General features: G+C 41.9%; 1 protein-coding gene across 1 annotated transcript in view; it reads left to right on the forward strand.

The window, feature by feature from the left end:
• Window positions 1-22,040, forward strand: part of SMC2 (structural maintenance of chromosomes 2) — a 348,380-nt gene that overhangs the window by 45,081 nt on the left and 281,259 nt on the right. Inside the window, exons 2-4 of the mRNA XM_069238504.1 lie at window positions 10,408-10,613; window positions 17,561-17,710; window positions 18,077-18,199. Coding sequence (XP_069094605.1) covers window positions 10,446-10,613; window positions 17,561-17,710; window positions 18,077-18,199 — 441 coding nt within the window. The 5' untranslated portion in view covers window positions 10,408-10,445. The remainder of the gene's footprint in view (window positions 1-10,407; window positions 10,614-17,560; window positions 17,711-18,076; window positions 18,200-22,040) is intronic.

Here is a 22,040-nt window from a genome sequence, read left to right on the forward strand (position 1 = left end):
CACACCTCTCCTGTGGAGGTGAAGACTACAACTGTTCCACACAAATTGACAAAATATTACCACAGACAGTTGGGTGCTATCAATTATCTGCAATGGCTACTGCCTAGAATTGATACACACTCCTCCAAATATCCCACCAAGATCACACAAACTATCCACAGAACACATCAGTCTGTTGCAAGAAGAGGTACATTCTCTACTACTCAAACAAGCAATAGAATTGGTGCCACAATCTCAAATAGACAGGAGTTTACTCACTATAGTTTCTAATTCCCAAAAAAGATGGCACCCTCAGGCTAATTAGACCTCAGGACCCTCAATCTTTACATCCTGTCAGAATATTTTCACATGGTAACTTTACAGAATGTCACCCCACTACTAGAAAAACAAGATTTAATGACAGCATTGGACCTCAAAGATGTGTATTTCCATATACCCATCCATCCTGCACACATAAAATATCTCAGGTTTGTCATTCAAGGAAAGCACTACCAGTTCAAAGTGTTGCCCTTTGGATTAACAACAGCTCCAAGGGTATTCACAAAGTGCTTGGCAGTAGTCGCAGCCTACCTAAGAAGAAAACATATACATGTCTTTCCATATCTAGACCATTGGCTAATAAAATCAAACATTCATACGCAATGCCAAAATCATATGCATTATGTAATACTAATCTTGCACACACTGGGTTTCTCAATAAACTACCAAAAATCACACCTTCAACCAGCACAAATGCAACAGTATTTGGGTGCAATTCTAAATACTCAGCAAGCACTCGCATGTCCAAATACACAAAGGATATAAGCTTTCCAAAATATAATCACACAAATGCAAACAAATCAATGATACACTGTCAGATTTGTCATGAACATTTTAGGAATTATGGCATCATGTATTGCAATTGTTCCACACGCAAGACTACAAATGCTGCCCTTATAACGGTGCCTTGCACAACAATGGTCACAGGCACACAGTCAACTTCAAGATCTAGTGTTGATAGACTGCTAAACATGCATGTCCCTTCTGTGGTGAAATTCCACAAATCTAAGCAAAGGGCGGCCATTTCAAGACCCTGTGCCTCAGACCATAATTACAACAGATGCATCAATGATTGGTTGGGGACCTCACCTAAACAATCACAACATTCAAGGGCAATGGGATATCAAACACAAACAGCTACACATAAATCACTTGGAGTTATTAGCTGTCTTTCTAGCACTCAAAGCTTTCATCCCAACTCTCCCTTCCAGCCCAGAAAATTTGGAAATGGGCAATCCACAACCAAATTCATCTGTTAGCACAATACATTCCAGGGATAGACAATTAATTGGCAGACATCCTCAGCAGAAATCACCAACAAACACACGAATGGGAGATTCATCCTCAAGTACTTCAAAAAAACTTTCAAAAGTGGAGAACACCAAACATAGATCTGTTTGCAACAAGCGAAAACACAAAATGCCAAAACTTCGCATCCAGGCACCCACATCCCCTATCCAAGGGCAATGCTCTATGGATCAATTGGTCAGGGATATTTGCATGCGCTTTTTCCCCCTCTCCCACTCCTTCCGTTTCTAGTCAACAAGTTGCGTCACACTTCACTCAACATGATACTCATAGCACCAACATGGGCACGTCAACCGTGGTACACAACATTATTAGATCTGTCCGTAGTACCACACTCCCAACCAGTCCGGATCTGTTGACACAAAACAGAGGTCAAATCAGGCAACCAAATCCCAAAACACTCAATCTAGCAATTTGGCTCCTGAGGTCATAGAGTTTGGATATTTACAACTCCCATCAGAATGTATGGAAGTTATTAAGCAAGCAAGAAAACCCACTACTAGACAGTGCTATGCAAACAAATGGAAAAGATTTGTATATTACTGGCAATCCAAAGATATTGACCCTCTTACAGCGTCAACACAAGACATTGTATGTTGTTTATTTCATTTACAAAAGCAAATTTAGCATTCTCTTCAATAAAAATTAATCTTACTGCAATTTCAGCATATTTACAAAATAGACAACATAGCTCTTTATTTAGGGTTCCTGTCATTAAAACTGTCATGGAAGGTTTAAAACCCATCATTCCACCCAGAACACCACCAGTTCCTTCTTGGAATTTAAATATAGTTCTTAAATGACTTATGGGACCACCGTTGGAGCCTATGCACGTGTGCCAAATTCAATTTCTAACACGGAAGGTTGCCTTCCTAGTTGCAATTACTTCTTTAAGAAGAGTAAGTGAAATCCAAGCCTTTACTCTTGAAGAACCATTATTCCAAGTATTCAAGCATAAAGTTATACTAAGAACAAACTATTTTTTTTTTTAACCAAAAGTGATATTACCGTTTCATATAAATCAAACAGTGGAACTGCCAGTATTCTTCCAACAGCCAGTTGCTGTGGCAGAAAGAGCTCTACATACATTAGACATCAAAAGAGCTTTAAAGTACTTTAGAAAGACTAAACAACTATTTGTCGCCTTCCAAAAACCTCATACAGGCAATCCCATATCAAAACAAGGTTTAGCAAGATGGATCGTAAGATGCATTCAAACATGCTATATTAAAGCCAAAAGACCACTCTTAGTTACTCCTAAAGCACATTCCACAAGGAAAAAAGGCGCGACAATGGCTTTTTTTTAGGAAATATACCAATGGCTGAAATATGTAAAGCAGCCACTTGGTCAACGCCACAAACATTCACTAAACACTACAGTGTAGACATATTATCACGACAACAAGCCACAGTAGGCCAAGCTGTACTAAGAACATTATTTCAAGCAACTTCAACTCCTACAGGCTAACCACCGCTCTTTTATGGGAGGACAAACTGCTTTGTAGTCTATGCACAGCATGTGTATCTGCAGCTACACATGCCATCAAATGGAAAATGTCATTTACCCAGTGTACATCTATTCGTGGCATGTTCTGCTGCAGATTCACATGCACCCTCTCACTTCCCTGGAAGCCTGTAGTCGTTTAAGTTACAAACATTTGTATAGATGTATATATATTTATATTAGCATGGACATCTCATTTTTTACCTATATACTCTCACGCCTTCCTGTACCCTCTGCGGGAAAACAATCTAACAGTGGAGTAGATGCCCATGCGCAATGGAACTGAAGAGGAGGAGTCACTCGATCTTGTGACTCAAACGCTTCTTTGAAGAAAAACAACTTGTAACACTCAGAGCCCAACACTAGATGGCAGGATAATGCACAGCATGTGAATGCAGCAGAACATGCCACGAACAGATGTACACTGGTAAGTGAAATTTTCCATATATATACACATACACATACACATATGCCTGCCTTATTAGGCACTGTGGATATCATCCCCCAGGGCCTTTTATTTAATTAATTAATAAATATATATATATATATATATATATATATATATATTTATAATAATAGTATAAAAAACAAAATAGTGGAGAGGGGCATCTTTGCCCCTTCTCCCTGAGCCTTATTGGGCCCAGGGGACACCAGGGCCCATTGCTCCCACCTCAAGAAGGGAGCAGTATTTTGATTTTCCCTGCTTCAGCGCGGCAGGGAAACAGATCAATAGTCTGCTTCTAGCTGGCTGGAGAATTTTCAAAGCTTCCCGCCAGTTGGAAGCAGACTTTGTGTTTGCTCCCGCTTGGTGGGAGATTCAAAAATGTTCCTGCCAATTGTGAGCAAGCAGAGGTTTCCCTATCTTCGCTAGTGTGGGCAGGTAATCCAGTATGTCTCGGTGGTGGGCTTTCCAGGACGTAACGTGAGCCAGCCCTGGGTGATCTCCCAAGGGTCTCTCATGGTTCGGGAAGGGGGGTGGGGGTGGGGGCACACGTCCACCTCCTACCCTTATTGAATACAGCCCCGGGTGGGCTTCCAGAGGCTTCTAACTAATCAATGCGACCTGACCACCATTTTGTGTTTTGATTTTGCCCGCGGGCATTCCCTCTGGGTCCCCCTCCCTCCCCAAAATGGGACCTGGGGCTGAGGGTCAGGGTATCCCTACCCTGCCCCCTTAAATTACTTTTTACTTCAGGACAAGGGGACTAAGTCCCCAAGTCCTTTAATGGCTGCAGCAGCATTCTTCTGATTGCTCAGAGTGCTCACACCCGCTGGAATCTGATTCCTGCGGAAGCCAGGTGGCCCAAGGGAAATAAAGCTCCCTGGGTCAGTCGGAGCACTCCATTTTTAAGTTTTCGCTCTTGCTAGAGTCTATTGACCCTCTTACGGACCCAACCGTTGAGATATACAATTCTTTTTTTAACCTTAACATCTCAAACTACTGAACAGATTTATACCAAATCACAATAAGCACAATCTGAGGACCAAGACCTAGCTTTGTGACAAATTTGGTGTAATTCCATTGAGCAGTTTTCGCAGTAGCCCTTCTTAAAGAAGTCTATAGAAAATAGATTAGGAGTTTGTGTTTCGGGGCCCTCCTTTTTAGGTTGAACCTAGACAGCATATGCATTGTCACTTAGCGACATGTTGTAGATGGTTTGTGAGATTAAGCTCTACCCAGTCATAGTGATTTGTGTATGCCAATGTCTTTTGAAAAAAAAATCCTTGCTAATGGGTAACCTTATTCTTTGTCCCACCTTTTTTCTTTTATTATCTTCTCCCAGGAGATGGGACCAACTGCTATCTAAATACACTGCTTACCATTTTAAGATATGTTCAAGGACTACTTTGATCGTTCATCAGGAGCACTGGGGAGGAGGGCTAGTCTTTCTGAGCTCTGCTGTATACCGAGTTGTAAATCTTATCTGGTCACATTTGCTGTGCATTCCAAGACTTTCCTCCCTCTTCCATGCTGTATTACACTTTTGTTAATTTTTATTTCACAAAATGCTCCATAGTGATGCCTCACTACGTCTTAGCAAATTGCCTTTTCTTGCCGCTAAATTTGTCCATCCAAAGACGCGTAATTCCAAATGCTGTGAGCACTAAATGTGTTGACAATAAAATAAGTGATTTGCACACTCTAGAGTTTACATTCGTTCTCAATGACTCACTGATGAATAAGGCTTGGAGCCTCAGACCTTGGAATTAGCATTATGTTGTTTAAACATTGACTTTCTGTCCAAAACGCTCATGTGCCAGAGCCACACTGACAATCTTTCTGTGTATTGTACTAGGCACCCATCACGGTTCAGGCAGATCTCAGTAGCCTGTGACTGGTGTGAGCCAATGCCACATCATTCATAAATCCTTTAGGCAATGCTGAAGCTGCTTCTCTGGTCCACGTGGTAATCCATCATTCTAAATCCTCTGAACAATGCTGCTAGCTGCTTCTCTGGTCCAGTTGGTAATTTCTCAATCTTAGTCCTGTCAACAATACTGCAGCTACTTCTCTGGTCTCAGCGGTAATTGCTCATTCTAAAAGTTCTCTATACCATGCTGCAGCTGCTTCATTGGTCCCAGTGGTAATCCTCATTCCTAATCCTATAGGCAGTGCGGCTGGCTTTTTGTCTAGTTCCAGTGGTAATTCCTCATTCTAATTCCGCTAGGCAGCGCTGCTTCTCTGGCCTCAGTGGTAATTCCTCCTTCTTAATCCTATAAACAGTGCTCCTTGCTGCCTCATTAGTCCTGTTGGTAATTCCACATTCTGTGTCCTCTAGGCAATGCTGCTAGCTGCTTTTCTGGTCCCTTCGGTAATTCCTCATTCTAAGTTCTCTAAGCAGTGCTGCAGCTGTGACTCTGTTCCCAGTGGTAATTCCCCATTCTTAGTCTTCTACAAAGTGCTGCAGCTCCGTCTCTTTTCATATATCTACTACACTCCAAACCAAAACACATAGGTAAAAGACATTGTAATTTACAGCAACAATAGCTCTAATTCTTACGAATGCGAGACCTATTGCAGTGCAAATGCTTGTTGTCCAGTGCAAATGCTTGTTGTCCTCTGCACCTGCTTGGTGGATCACCGTAAAGCTTTTCAGACACAAACTGGTTAAGAAGTAGCACCTTTTTGGAAAGTTTTGTGGAGATTCCAACGGGACCAAAGTTATTAGCAACAGAAAATGCTTTTCCTGTGGAACAGCCGACCTAATTGTAACTACCCAGTGGCGACTGCCACTAGGAGATATTGAAAAAAACAAAGGTTACTGGCCGTTAAAGTTAAGTTCTCCTTTTTATCCACACAAAACCATAGAAATTCACCAGTTAGTTATATTTATAGTTTTACTCATGTTAAGAAATTATAACTCATGGCCGAAAGTTACTTAACTATAACTGCTAAAATGCTATGGTTTTGTTGGGGGTAAAACTAGAGCCTAACTATTACAGCCCTATAACCTTTGGTTTTTCCAGTGAATTATTTTTGTTTTAATTTTTTTTTTTACGTAAACCAATATACAATTAACATATACATTCATACAACCAACGCCCCAAACAAAGGCCAGGCCCTGCATACAACCACTCCCCTTCCCCCCAACTGCATGCAGCGATGTGCTACGGGGGTTTAGGTGTGTTAGGTTTTTTTTTTTCACTGTTCGAGGATTGTTCGCAGATTGGGCAAGTAAAATATAAATTTGGCCTAAATTTGGCCCAATATTGGCCTTTGAGGGGTCCCCTAGTATCCTTACATGTGTTCTATGGGGTCAGGATACCTGTATCCTGACCTGTTATGTGCTATTAGACATTATTCCCTCCCCGGGGCAAACAAAAAAGAAATCTGTGGCCGCAACTTTCCTGTCACATTGCAGCCAGCCTTGATTTTTGTCTGGATGCGCAGATCCACCCTGGGTGGATCCACATCCCTAAATGTCTATTTGTTCTTTCCTTAATAACTCTAAACGTGCTAAACAGATTTACACTAAAGTAAAACAAGGGGGCTTTCTGGATCAAGACCTGGCTTTCTGCCGTACTTGGTGTAATTCCGTTCAGAGGTTCGGGCTGCAGTCATGTCTAAAAACTCCAAAATCCTTATAGATATTGCTTAAGGGGAAAAAGTATTTTGGGACACTCCTCCACCCCATTTTCTCGGCGCTCGCTTAACAAATCACCCCAAAACTTTCCATATAGCAGCTAGAGTGAGAGGCAAACCACTTTGAAAAAATTCTTGAAGATTTGTCGTACAGTGCCAGTTAGTAGCAAAACAAAAAAAAAAATGCTGCGTTTATAGGAAAGGTTGGTCCTAACAAACTATTGCCAGAAGGTAATTTAAAAAAAATATATATTTATATTTGTTTTGCTTCGTTTTATTTGGGGGGGGAGGGGAGACCCTAAACTCCTTTTTTTATTTTTTATTTATTTATTTTTATTGGAAATAAACTACCTTGAATATACTTAGATTTTTCAAATACCACTGAGTCTCTTTTCACGTAACCCTTTTCCTCCCTTTGCTTATTCCTGAATTCTGAAATAAACTGTTATGCATCTTTACCTCTACCCACCCCGGATCCCTAAAAATCCCTTGGCCCTCTTTGACTGCCCACTCACCTAAAACCCCTTTACCTACATTTAAACTTGAAAAGCCTTTGCCTCTACCTGACTTTAAACATTAAAAAACCCATATCTCCCTTTACTAGCCCCTGGACCCTAAAACCTCTTACCTCCCTTTATCTCTACCCGCCCCTTGAACCCTTTTAAAAAAAAAAAAAAAAGAAAGAAAAAAACTCTCAACCCCCCTCATCCATTTTTTAAAATTGCGTTAGAGTAATGAAAAAAATGCTCATATGTGTGGTAAAGTACAGTGTTGTAAAGAGTGCTAAATTGTTTTACGCTCTGCTTACTTGCATTATGCCCTGAGTGGTAAATGTTACATAACCATTGAATGGTGTATCTGAATGTAAAGCTTGCTCTATTACACTGTCATTGAGCAAAGGGTCTCTAAGTTAGCCAATGAAGTAGAGGATGCTAAATATCTAGTAAGATATCAAGGAAAATAACACCAAAGGAAAAATGGAAGGAAGTTCCATATGCTTGATGATCCAGGAACATAATATATCAGCCTAAACCCACCTCAACAGTGATAGCACTAGAGAAGGAAACTAGTGATTGAACTGCGCTTTTTGGAAAAACATTAAGCTATGCGATAGCAATAATTATGGCGCAAGGGTCTTCAGTAAAGGCAGCACAAGTGTGGATATTGTTTATACACATGATGGCTGTTCCTCTCCTTAGTTTTAATGGAGGGAATGAAGTAGGCACATTCTTTGCTAGTAAATGTAGAACACAGATGGTTATATCCTGCGTAATATAATTTATAGTGGAACATGACAAATGTCTTCTTTGCTTAATTTTGTCACTTTTTAATGGGGGCATATAGAGGTAGAGATGGATAGATGGAAACAGGCAACATGAGAATGTGGAGCAGCCTTCTCAAATGAGTAGCTTGTGAGCTACTTGTAGCTCTCAAGGTTCGCCTGTGTTCAGCCTAGATTGAAGTTTGTGTTTCGTTTAATTTGTGTACACCAAAAATTGAAAAGCATATGTTTTTGAATCAAAGGCTGATGTGTGGAGAACAATTGTTGAATTTAAGTGAGTAAAATCGGACTGTGTTGGAGAGATTAATTACTAATATTAAATTGATGCCAGAGGCATTGCACCAATGGCTTGTGTATTACCCATGTCAAGGCATTCTACATTGACAAAGCATTTTTTACAATACTGCTAGCAACCTTGCCTGATGCACTGAAGTAATCACTGTTGGTAATCTCTGCATATGAAGGCCACTAATGTAGTCATTTCCGACTTGGTAACTTACATGTCTAAAAATATTAGTAGCTCAGATGGACTTTCATTGAAAATAAGTACCTCTTCTTACAGAATAGGTCAGAGACCCCACTGGTATAGAGGAATTCATCATCACTGAGTGTTGCCAGTGCGAGCTGCGCAGCTGGGTCTACAAATATAAAAGGCCTTGTTTGAGACCGCTGAAAAACGTAAAGCAGCTTTGGCAACAAGGCAGGTCTGCTTCATAGCTGCTTCCTATAGAATAGATTTGTGGCAACCTTAGTTCAAAAGGCAGAAGTTTGTGTTTCAGCTTCATACTAGAAGCCGCCCATTTCTAGATTGGCTGTGACTATTCGGCTTAAAAAAATGTAAAGGGGCAAAATTCTGTGCATGACTTATAGGCTTGTCTTGCTAGTAAATGTACAATAGACAAAACGTTTTATTGTTTTGTAGTGTTATCTGGCCCCAGTGCTATTGACTTCATTTTACCTGAATCAGTCGAGCTTTAAAACGATATTACGGGAAGAAACTGTGCCAGAGTGGCTCCTTGACACACTGTGCTATATCCAGTCTTTTGTGGATAGGCTGCTAAAATGCTAGCCGGCTGTAAAGAGAAGTTGTGACTGAGCGAGGACCAATGATGCTACAAAGTGGAGGACTCTCCCCTGCTGAGAGCCTGCAGGATAGGGTACTTAATGGTAGGGAGTGGGGAGGTTGTTGTTCCACCTGCAGTAGAAGGGCAGATGAAGTGTAGTCTGGGCCGCGCTAGCAGAAATTAACCAGGAGTGTCTGAAGAAACAAATGGAGAGATGTAATGTAATCACATGCTAGGGCTTGTTGTTGGCCGAACAGAAGCACGTGAGTTATTAATGCTGGTTTTGAAACAGTTCTGCTTGTCTAAGACAATACCCCTGGGAATATTTCCAGAGTCTACTAAAAATCGTACAAAACTAATTTAATCTGAGAAAGTAAAAACTGAGAATCTTAAACATACGATGTAACACAAGGTCTGTGGTGGGATATTGAGCTAGGTGTTTGCTGATGTAATGGACTATTATGCATCGACCCTGTTACTCTTTCCAACAGAGTGATGCTAAAAGATCGAAGAATGGTGATTCATCTAATACAATTGCTGATGTCCTTTCTTTGGATGGTAGCATGGCTTGATAAACGTTTTAGGCCAAATGGGGTCACCACTACTAGCAGCGAAGACGGGATACTTATTGATTAGAGGAAGATTTTGACAGCGTTTCCCTATCACATTTACCCAATTGGTTGGCAATCCAAAATTCACAGTAATACAGAGGAACATATAGTAGCGGGAAGTGTAAAGGATGTTCAGTCTGATTTTACAACACTATAATGGGCGATACAGCCCTGGTTATGGATGTTTTAGTATACTTTTATAAGGTATCTGAAAAAGTGGAAATGTGCGACTAAGGCTAAAAATAAAATGACCCCAAACTATTTTATTAAAGTTGGATCAGAGCAAGAGTCTTATTTCACACAGTTTGCATTATGGGGTTGGGAACTAGAACAAAATGTAGGGTGTGATCAACAGTTAATGTGCAAAATTACCAGATTGTTAGTTGATGCAGACCACGAAATGGAGTTGTGATGTAAAGCTACAGAGAAGGGGTTTTGTGAATCCTTGCATGATGCTTGGCATCCAGAAATCTTACTTGTGATCTACATAATTTGTGCTTTCTTTCTTTGCCCAGGTAAGCAGCTTGTTCGAAGCCAGCACAACAGTTCGAACATGCATGTCAAGTCCATCATCATTGACGGATTCAAGTCATATGCACAGAGAACGGAGATCAACGGCTTTGACCCTCTCTTCAATGCCATCACTGGCCTGAATGGGAGTGGCAAGTCAAACATCCTTGACTCTATCTGTTTCCTTCTGGGAATCTCCAACTTGACCCAGGTACATAGTCTTTTATTGGCAATTTGGTGTCCTGCATTTGTGAGGTAATAGCTGAGATTTGTTTTATTGTGGGCTATAGAAGCTTCAATATACCAGCACCTGATAACATTGGAGAATACATTTGTTTGCTGTTTACCCCAGACATATAAAAAATTCGTAGGTTACAACATACTGATGAATAGACAACTTCCCCAATCTGCTTCCAGTGGTAAGCATACTTAATGGCATTGAAAAATATATTAATATGCCAGTAACACTTATTCATTGAATGATGGATTCGTTATTTTTTTGCAATGAATCATGTGACTTACTTTGCGAAGTTTAAGAGGAGTTTTGCTTTGTGCAGGAATCTCCCAAGCATTTCTTAACTTAACTGACTTTCAGCATTTTATTATACTTAAGAATAGGTGCCTCCTGGTCCTCTGGTGAGGTACATTTAAATTTGTCAATTATGGTGCTTGGCTTGAGAACACCTTGGCACTGTTGTTTAAATGCTTTTTAAATTGAATCACGAGAAAGACCATTCTGGGGATTAGATTTTATGGTTTTACATCAGGCAGGGAAATAGGAAGACTGATTCTGCTGGACTTCTCTCCTTTCAATGTGGATTTTTCTGCTCTCACCCTTAACGCCATTCTCAAAAGGGCAACATTGAAAGTCGGGAAATTGTTCCTGCATATGGAGCAATTTGTGATTTTTAGGAATCTGTGGTAGTCTTAGATGGTGTAATTTATATCCAGTACCGTTTGCTTATGCAACATTTTTATTTGGTGGTAAATATTGAATGCATATGTTATGCCAGTAGTATTTGCACTTTACACCTTTTTTCCCACCTACACTGATAAACTATTTTCCTCATGGAAAAACCCTTTCCTGTTTCTCCCTTAAGTAGGGAGTTTTGACACTTCGTCCTTATCCTGAAAACCCACTTACACATTCACTGTAGTGACATTGTCTCCATTTTCATGATAGGAAACACTCCTCAAGAGGTAAGTGTGTCCCCATAAACCTACAAGTTTGTGGATGTTGGCCTGTTTGCAGGTTAGCTTACCCCAGAAATTTCTCACAATACCCAACAATCTCGCTAAATTTGAGGGTCCAGAAATTATATAATTTTAAAATTTGACAAGCAAGAGTAAAATCATGCCAATTCTTGTTGTGTGAACCAGGGTTTTGCCCTTAACAGAATTTAGGTGTTCAAAATGGTCTTGCCAAATCAAAATTGTAAGAATGTGGCCCATTGGGTTATTGTCAAGTAGTAACTTGCATCCTTGGTACAGTTTGATGGAACATTGTCTTCATTAGCATGTGCTGCTGCAACACTTCTTTTTCGTGAGTATTGTCATTGTGAAAGTGAGAGGTTAAGGCAGCATTTTTTAAAACTCCCAGTCTAACTGCTAACAAATGTTTGTTGCATTGTTTAATATGTTGTCAACATGAGACCCCGGAAACCTTGCTTGTAAGGCATTTGTATTTCACTACTCGCTGGTCTTGAATTTAAATTGTTGGTTTGGTAGATAATATCTAAACGCTAAATAGATTTATTGTGAAACCATCTTATTTGACCTGCCTTAAGACTTTTTGCCTCCTGGAAACTCTAGATTTAATGAGTATTCACAACCTTGTGGGCTTTGACATGGAATTACTTTATATCGGTTTGCCTGAGGGAGAACCTCTTAGAGCTACTGAAAGTCAGTCACATGCCTCCTACTATTGAGTATATGATTCCCATCAGACTTTAGTTGATTGTGGTGACCTGGCTATGAGGAATAGGTATATTTTCGAACCACTGGGGGTAACCTTACTATGAGGAATAGGTATTTCTTCGAGCCACTGGTACATCAATGGCGCATTACGTTTACCATCCAGTATAGCGCATTTATAGATGCCAATTTGAGGTGACTTTTTCACCTATGCATCTATTATTCCCTTCCGCAACAACATTAAAGTATGGAAACCATATATTGATGATATTTTGAATGTCTGACAAGGGGACGAGAAGAACAAACTATTCTGTGCTACCTGGCTTAATATATTCAACCTCCTTCTCTGATTTAGCCACCAGTACAGCAAGCAGAGCCTCCTTTGCCTAGACCTTTTACTCTACCCTGAAGGATGCCGTTTAGTTTTGGAGATTTATAGGAATCCCAAAGATATGAATTCCCTGTTCCAGTTTGTCCTGAGGCACTTAAAGATAGTGTCCCAGTTGGCCAGTTTCTGTGTCTTCAAAGAAACTGTTCCAACATGGAAACATTAATAAAACATGCTGACCTACAGACTGCACAATGGAGAATTCTCCACTAGAGCTTGCAAAAATAAAGGCCAAGAATATAGGGATACCCTTTTTGAAACCCATTGTAAAACTTTGGTGGATAGACTGACATGTGCCAGCCTCTTCTAGTTTTTCAAATGACATAAACTGATCAATAAGTTTTGGCACACACTCAACACTGGGACTTTGTTTTCATAGAAAGCATGGTTTGCCTTTAGAGTGAACCAAAACGTATTGGACCTACTGGTGCACAGTTCTCCCAGGAACACATCTTTGCACATACTGCAACTGCTACGGGGTTTACTTAAGATTGTGGGATCCTTTCCAAGTTGTCCCTGTTCTGTTTGCAGATTCACTGACTGCAAGACTCAAATCAGTTTGGGCCTCCGCAGCTCTTGGAAATTACAAAAACATACCATTGGTAATAGTGAAGGGGTTTTCTATATAATAATCTGTCCTTGATATTTACCTTACATAGGCATAACAACCAGCAAAGTATGCACAAAAGTCACTGAACACAGGAGCATTATAGGGTGTACCGTTTCACCAATAGTATCACCAATCACTTTGTACAACAGGGACAAGCAAAGATGACATTATATTGAGTCATTGATAAACTCAGCTTTTATAACCACCCACCCGTTAAATCCAGTTTTCTCTTGTGGAGTTAGATCCAATTTTCTCTTGTGAAGTTAACATATCTGGGTTTAAAGGTTATTAGCAGCGTCAATGAACTCAATGACATTCCATGGATGATTTTCACTGACTCGTTAAGAGAACCTGCCCACCTCCAGTTCCTTGTCTTATATCAATAAGTGTTAAGACTGAGAACATGATGTGCGACATCCAATAAGATGTGTTCAGCCTCCATTTGTGGTGCATTTACATTTGCCGAATTGATACATGCTTACACAGCATATCTTGCCTCGCAGGAACTACTGTTCCAACGAGGCCCTGGTTCTTCTTTACACATGCTTCGCCATGACATTTTGAGGCGTGCACATTCCTCTTACCGGGTAGCCTCCATTTAAGAATCTGCTGTGTTCCCTGCTGCATTGCATCTTCAAGGCAGCATGCTCAGCTGGGGCACAACGATTCAAGGTAGGAGAGGATGGGAATTAGTGCATCTGGGTTTTTATTAGTTTCACATCCTAATCTGTTGAATAATGACCTATATTCACCTGAAATAATACCATGAAAATACCCTGCTACTCTGATTTGTATATTCTTTTATACATGTACCCTTGTTAAATACCTAATATGTACAAAGTCCATGACATGAGTATTTCAGATGGCACAAGGACTACCTATATACGTTGTTTTCCCTAATGTTTGCTCTACTTTTGATACTGTTGCCATATACATAGATCCATTGTCGTCTTTTCCGTGAATGTTCTGACGTGCTTTTCTCTAAGACCGTAGTCTTGCCTGATTACACAGCTTGGAGGCTTTTCTAAACACAGTCGGGCAAAAGATGTATGTGATTCCCTAATTAGGGATGTGTGTGCTGTTTAGCTACCCTCATACACTGTGATCTCACTGAAGTGCTCACCTTTTGCAACTTACTCTTTCCAGCAGATCAAATATTACTATCCTGGTCTACATACCACCTTCAATATTATGTTCTTTATGATACAGGACGCTCAACCACTTGCACCAATTTGAAGGCTCATAAGGCTGGTGGTATTAATTTTACATTAATTTACTTATTTCCCATATTCAGGGAACATCAGCAGGGGAGGATGAATAGACTGTCCTAATGAATGCCTTTACTTCACTTTTGAGGGGGTCTCAGAGAAACCTCGCATCAGCACACTCTGGACTGGTGTAAGTAGGTGCCCAATTATGAAGCATGGCACCTAAAGGTGGGCGAATGCCTTAAAAAAGGTTTACTTTCGTTTTTCCTCAGGTTCCAATGAGGTTTTTCCCATTCTGACTTCTCATGTTCAGCACAGGAATGTATGCCGGAACGACGCCTGCCGGAACGACGCCTGCCGGAACAACGAGGTCGGAACAACTACCTCTTTGTTACCACTAATGCCTTTACCACGAATGCCTTAACATCGATTTTTCATTGTAAAGGCATTAGTGATAGGCATCCATTGTTCCTGCATGCGTCCCCCCTGGCCCCCACCCCTAAAAATGACCGCAACCCACCCCCCCATAAACCACACCAACCCGCCACCCTTGCCCCTAAAACTACCCCACCTCCCTAAAATTACCGCGACCCCCACCCTACCCCCAAAACCTAAAACAACCCCAACCCCCACCCCAAAACAACTGAGCCCCCCACCCTGCCTCTAAACCCCCACCCCGCCCCTAAAATTACCTGACCCCCCAACCCACCCCTAAAACCCCAACCCCCACCCGCTCCTAAAACTGACCCCCACCCTACCCCCAAAACCTAAAACACCCAACCCATCCCTGAAACCTAAAGTACCCCAACCCCCACCCCTAAAACTACTCCAAGCCCCCCACCCCACCCTAAAACAGAAAATACCCTACCCCCCACCCTTAAAACTAAAACCCGACCCCCTGTCCCCACCCCTAAAACGGAAAATACCCCGACCCCCACCCCTAAAACGAAACCCCGCCCCACCCCTAAAACAGAAAATACCCTGACCCCGCCCCTAAAACTAAAGCCCCGATCCTCCCACCCCCAATCCTGCCCCTAAAACAGAAAATACCCTGACCCCTCACCCCCGCCCCTGAAACAGAAAATACCCGACCCCGCCCCTAAAACGAAAAATACCCTGACCCCACCACCCAGCCCCTAAATCTAAAACCCCGACCCCCCCCCCCCCCCAACTGCCCTAAACCTAAAACCCCCACCCCGCCCCTAAAACTAAAACCCCCACCCCACTTACCTGAGTCGTTGCGTTGTCCTCCGCAGCCGACTCCCTTGTTTGTGCCTTAACCACACATGTGCGTTGTTCAGCACATGCGTGGTTAAGGACCAAAATTACAAAGTCGTGGTTAACGAAAGCGTTGTTCCGCTTTCGTTAACCAGGACTTCGTTGTTCAGGAGTCGCCGTTAAGGCAGTTTCCCCAGCACAGATTACGTTTGTGGGGCAGTCGCCGTCTGGGGGACATATTGACTTGCGTTTTCTTCCACTGTGGTCTGACTTCTTGTGGAGAGACCATTTGTTGAGGAACAAGTGTAGACCCTTCCGGCATCTTTTCAGTTCTCTTAATTGAATGAGCTGCTGCACTGCTGGGAACCTAAACAGTCACTGAACATCTATGTTCATAGAACCAGGGAGCACTGCTTGGCTGATAAGATGTCTCTTGACTTTGGGGGGGGGGGGGTCATAAGAAGGGCAAGGAAGTAAAGGCAGTTTCTTGCTAAAGAATTCTCTGGATGAAATTGTGCTATGCAATGGTTGTGAACCAACTACAAAAGGGTATGAGGGCAAATTCCTTCTGGGTGAAGGAAGCTTGTTCAGAATTGGCCAGGGAAATTCTTGCTTTGGGCTTCAGTGTACACCTTCACAAGGCACTACTAGGTTGACTCTCAGGTCAACAAGGAAGGTTTTTTTGACTAGTGCAGACTTTTTACTCTGTCCCTTTTAGGACCCATCACCTTGTGTTATTACTTTGATATTGATTCAAAAGATGAGGAATCAGCAGGTGCCTGTATCCATCGTAACTATCATTCAAGTGAATACTTGTTCTAACTGTAGATTCTTCACTGCCCATCAGCCTCCCTGTTCTGGGGAGTGGTCTTGAAGTTTATTGCTAATAATGTCCTAAGTTAATTTTGATGTACACTGATGGCGTCATTCATTGTGTTGGTCTTATCTACATCTTTGACGGCATGGGGAGAAAGGACTGGAACTGACCTCAGCATATGGGGTGGTGCTTTTTATGGCTCTCCTGTACTATATTGGGGGAATTTGGGAGACTGTAGCACTGCGGCGCTGATACTTATTTAAAAGTTCCTGATTCAGTCTAGTGCCTCTAGGAGGTTAATCCGTAGTTGGCAACTGCCAAAGATGTCTTCATGATGGCGCTTTACAAAACATGTACTATGCCTTTGTATTATTGTGCTTTCTGAAACACATTTTACATGTATCTATTTACTTTTCCTGGAGTAACTACCAAGGGTTATATGAGCTGTAATTTAATGTAGTTTTCATCTCCAGCCGTTTTATATTGTTGCATTGGCAAGTTCATGTTCTACTCGTTTGAGCTCATTATCCAGGGCACTGGTTTATGATGTTTCTTGTAGCTTGGTTTTATATTCTCTTGGTCTAGGTTCACCTGCAAGAATAGGTCTATTCAAGATCAAAAACAAACAACTTAGGAATTTTTAACTTGTTTATAAATTTGCTGTTTTTATAGCTCACGTTGGTGTGATGCAATCTATTCACTTTGATTGGTTAGTTGTTTACAACTTTCATGCAGTCTATTGTTGGAACTTGTGTGTGTATAATCTTCAGTTTTCTTTAACCATTTCTCAGTATTTGGCTTTTGTATTTTTTGCAGTGGTTAAAAATCTGTTTCGGACAAATCCGCTGAAGTTATATAGTTATATAGTTAGAGCATGAACAGCCTGGTAACACTAGCTGCTTAGAGTGCAATATCTTCTAGAGTCTTTTGGAGTCAAGTGGGGAATCTTCATAGTAACCTTGTCAGTGTAGTTTACATTTTTCTCTGTTTCCTTGGTTTGCAGGTGCGAGCCTCCAATTTGCAGGACCTGGTTTACAAAAACGGCCAGGCTGGAATCACCAAAGCCACTGTGTCCATCACCTTCGATAATGCCGACAAGAAGCAGAGCCCCCTGGGTTTTGAAGCCCATGATGAGATCACTGTTACCAGACAGGTGAGATTTCATATTAGCTTATGTGGTATCAGTGAACACTTCCTACAAAGATTAAGTTTGTAAATGTTTTCACACTTAATTAAGATTACTGTTTATAATTTGTACATCTTATTTGAGTTCTGGCTTCACACACTCAGCATTTCATCTTCAAGACAATCAACCAAGTTCCTTTGTGCTGAAAATTAATACTAGGCATCATGCTTGCCATATGTACCATCTAAACATTTACTTTTAAGTGCTTCTGGTATGATCAATAAATGCATGTGAGCTCTCCAGCACCCTGTCATATTAATCACCATGTCATATTAATCACCCTTTTTCCCAACATATTAGAGTGATCAACTTTTTCCTATTTTTTTTCTGTAGGTGGTCATTGGTGGTAGGAACAAATATTTGATTAATGGTGTTAATGCTAACAATACACGAGTGCAAGATCTCTTCTGTTCAGTTGGACTCAATGTGAATAATCCTCATTTCCTTATTATGCAGGTAAGGCATCAACATTCAACGTGATAGATTTGCTTAGGTTGCAAAGGCCTGTCACAAGTTGAAATGACAGTACATTCTATTAGTGCTATGACTGCAGTCTAGGTGTCTAAGACCTCATAATGATTACAGTGAGTGTTTAATGTGTGAATCTTAGTTTAGTATTACATGTATAATGTGTGGGTTCGGCGGCTGCAGAACAATTGATCCCTTTATATGGGAAGTTAAAATGTGATAGCAACAGTCTTCTGAAACTGTTTTTATTATGAATAACTAATAACTTGTTTCCTGGGCTTAAAAGTAATTGTTTAATTGAGTGTATGAATAAGGTATGAGGCTGGGGATAAGTTGGGATTTTTCAGGGGGATTCTCCGATTGCGTACCACAGGAACCTGGAGGACCTTAACCTGCTTTCCAAATCCAGAATTTAAGCAATAGCTGACAAGGGTTTTCTCCCCTTATTTATGTTCTGAAGCCTTTTTTCTTTGCTCTACGACATGTTTTGTGGGAGAATGCTGTAGTCTACAGTCTTCACTCTGTGTTTCTTAAAATGAACTCAAAGAGGGAGACGTTTATCACATAGGTTGTCTAACACTTTGATAATGCAAGGATTCTGGAAGGTGGTGTTTTGCTTTTATAGCTACCTGTCTCCAGGATGCAAAATGGAGAGGTATGATTACAGTGTTTGTGGCTAAGTAGGTTCTACGTAATACGATAGAGATAAAAATGACAAAAAGAAACTTGTTAGACTTTTTATCCGCTAGCTGTTTTCTCAGATTTTTCCCCAATGAATTACTTTCCTTGGATATCAGATCAGTGCTGGTGAACAAATGCCTTCATGTTGGAAGTGTCCTTAAGTATTTTTCCCCTGAATCATCTAGATCCATTATTTCCCTTTTACGGTGAGAAATCTTACAGACCCTCCTTCGTTGACTGTTACTTTGCTTGCTGATGTGGTAAAGCACTGCACTCTTCTCGCTTACTTCATCCCTCTTCTAGGATTCCCTTTCTCCATGAGCTTTTTCTTTTTAATTTACTCTAGTCCTCTACAACTGTCTGTGAGACAGGGCCTCTTCTTACATGGTTAGCCCCCACCCCCACTTTTTGCCTGGTGCATGATGTAGCCTAGAAATTGTTAATGCCCAGGTCTCTTGCTAACCAGGTTCCCTGGGTCAGAGCTCTTTCCCTAAAACTGTTGTGATGCATTGGCACAATTGGAGACCCCTTTATCTGCCCTATGATCCCCTAGTAAAAGGTACTTATGTGCCCAGGGCATGGGTTACCAAGGGTAGGCCCCTGAGAGCAGCAGCACTGATTGTGTCACCCTCTAAGACTATGCACCCAGACACACCCACTCATACCATTGTAGGCGGAGTACTCTGGGCCAAACCAAAAACACAAACTCAACATGGCACACTGCCTCAGAATGATAAATCCAAACTGGTACCAGTATCGGATTTATTACTAAATATGCCCAGGGGTCACCTTGGAGGTGCCCCTTGCTAAAGCTAACTACCCTGGCATGGTTGTCGACTGGTCCTATACAGCCTGCCACCGCCAGACAACCAATCTACAACCTTGGGGTGAGTGATCCTTTTCTCTGGGTTGCAGAACCAAGCCCTTCCTGGGTGGAGGTGCTAACACTCACTCCCTCAGGAATGTGCACTGCCCGGGCAGTGAGCTTCAAAGTTCTTACCGCCTTTGAGACGCAACACCCCACAGGCCTACTGCTAGCAGCAAATGGCTGGTCCAATTCTAAACCCCCTCTTTTGGCAGGAGACAAGGTGTTTCTGATCCACCTCATTGATGAAGCCCATTGACTCTATTGCATTTCCTTTCAGTCCAAGAAAGCTCCTTGGCAGCATTGTTGTTTCCGTTACTACTTACAAGTCCAGTCTTTATTTTATTTTTTATTTAATCCTATGTTCCGATCTGCTGACCTGTGATTTTAAATTTTCATCTGATTACAATTTGTCTTTCCCTGTCATGCCAGCTACATCTTTAGGTTCTTCACACATCTTTAACATTTGCTGATCAGCAATCCGGTTCATGTGAACCGTGGAACCAAAATGGTGATAAAATTCATGTAAATGTTTTGGTTGTTGAAAGTAGTCTTTATAAACTACCAAATTCGTGCAGCCAGAGCATTATGTTGGTTTGGAATGACCTTCCACATGGACCGATTCACACTCTGTACCTTCAGTGCCCAAAACTTTGGAAGTCTGATATCGGGCTATGAAATGGTAAGCCTTTTATGTTTAATGGTAACCTATTGGCTCAGTCTACTGTAAACCGAAGAGGTTTGGGCAAGGCAAATGGCGCACACCTCTACTTTCCAAGCTCAGAAAAAGGTAACAGAGGTATTGAAAAACCATGGAAAGAAAAGCTATCCAATGCCTTGACAAATTTAACAAATTTCACACTTTGACACTTAGCGAGTTTTCCTTGAGAAAGTTTCTATGTGGTCGGGTATAAGTACTTGAGGCGATCAACTCCACCAGGGAGCTAGCCAAGGGGACCAGCAAGGTCCTTAGAAAGTTACCTCCACAAAAGAAGCAGTCTTTGAGCAGTTCCAGTTACTTTAATTGCTTTGCAGTGGATTCCTATGGAGTGGTCCTGATGCAAGGGATGAAGGATGCTGAAGATGCTCCAAGGATGCTGTGGATGCGACAGTTGATGGGAGTCTTCTGCGGGGATTCCTCAGTCCACAAAGATGTTGAGGGAGTCCTGGTTGATGTCCCACGAAGTCCTCTTTAGTCAGGCAATAGTCCAGATGACATTGGCTTACCAGTCTCCTGGTGTTGCGGTCACAGGCAAATCCTTCCTGTGTCACTAAATTACCTTCTGAGGGTCCCAGCAGCTCCTTGGCAGAACTCCCAGACTCAAAGAACTCAGGTGCAACTCTGTACGTTGAGCCTTGGTCCTTAGTGCAGCACAGTAGTGGTAGTGGCTGGAAGACTAGGATACCAACTTGCCCCAGTAGGCTTCTTTAGCTGTTGCCTCCCTATGCTGCAAACAGGACGCCAGTCAGCTGACTCATGGAGTCTCTTTGCTTCGCTCTGGAGACTGCTTCTCCCTTGAGCAGGACATGGTGGCACATTCCCTTCCTTCACTAGCTTTAATGTGCAGCAGGTGCTGTCTTCTGCGGTGCTGCCTCTCCTTGTTGGTCCCTCGATGCAGCAGGGCGGTCCTCCTTGAGTCATTCAGTTGGTAGAGCTGTGACATCAGGGTGCAAGAGGTGCCCCTTTTATGCTTTTAAAATGTCCCAGGACAGGATGCCATTGGGAGCCAATGGACTACCAGGTTCCCTCTCACCTAGTGAACATTTCCTCTGTCATCAAGCTATCCCAGGATGCACCATTTTGCACACTCCCAAGGTGAAGAGACCCCACTGTGTTCAGACATCCCTAGGCCTTACCTAGGGTGTGGCTTCCTGAGAGCTACACACCCCTGCGGAAACCTGTTTGGCAACTGGTTTCTCCTCTGCACCCTATGCCAGCCTGTCTGCCTAAACAATGGGTCAGCCCTTTCCCCTAGGGGCTTCTCCTTTAAAGCCTGTCTTTTGTTGCTTACACCCAAGTTGCTTCCTGCAGGAAGGAGGTAGCTCCTTCCTGCCTGCAATCCCTTATTCTCCTTCCTGAGAGAGATTGGCAAGTTTCTCCAGGAGCACAGAATGCCGTTTCGTTGAACAGGCTCCATGTGTTGTTTAAAACAACAAGGTAGCAGCCTTGTAAAAGCTGCACACAGCAAAGAGTTAACTTAATTTCGACTTGAGATACAAGTCTGGCTTAATGTAACAAGTTATTTGATACCTTGCAGTGCACACACAGATTGCATCGGTCAG

This window comes from Pleurodeles waltl, chromosome 1_2, assembly GCF_031143425.1.
Source record: "Pleurodeles waltl isolate 20211129_DDA chromosome 1_2, aPleWal1.hap1.20221129, whole genome shotgun sequence".
Lineage (NCBI taxonomy): Eukaryota > Metazoa > Chordata > Amphibia > Caudata > Salamandridae > Pleurodeles > Pleurodeles waltl.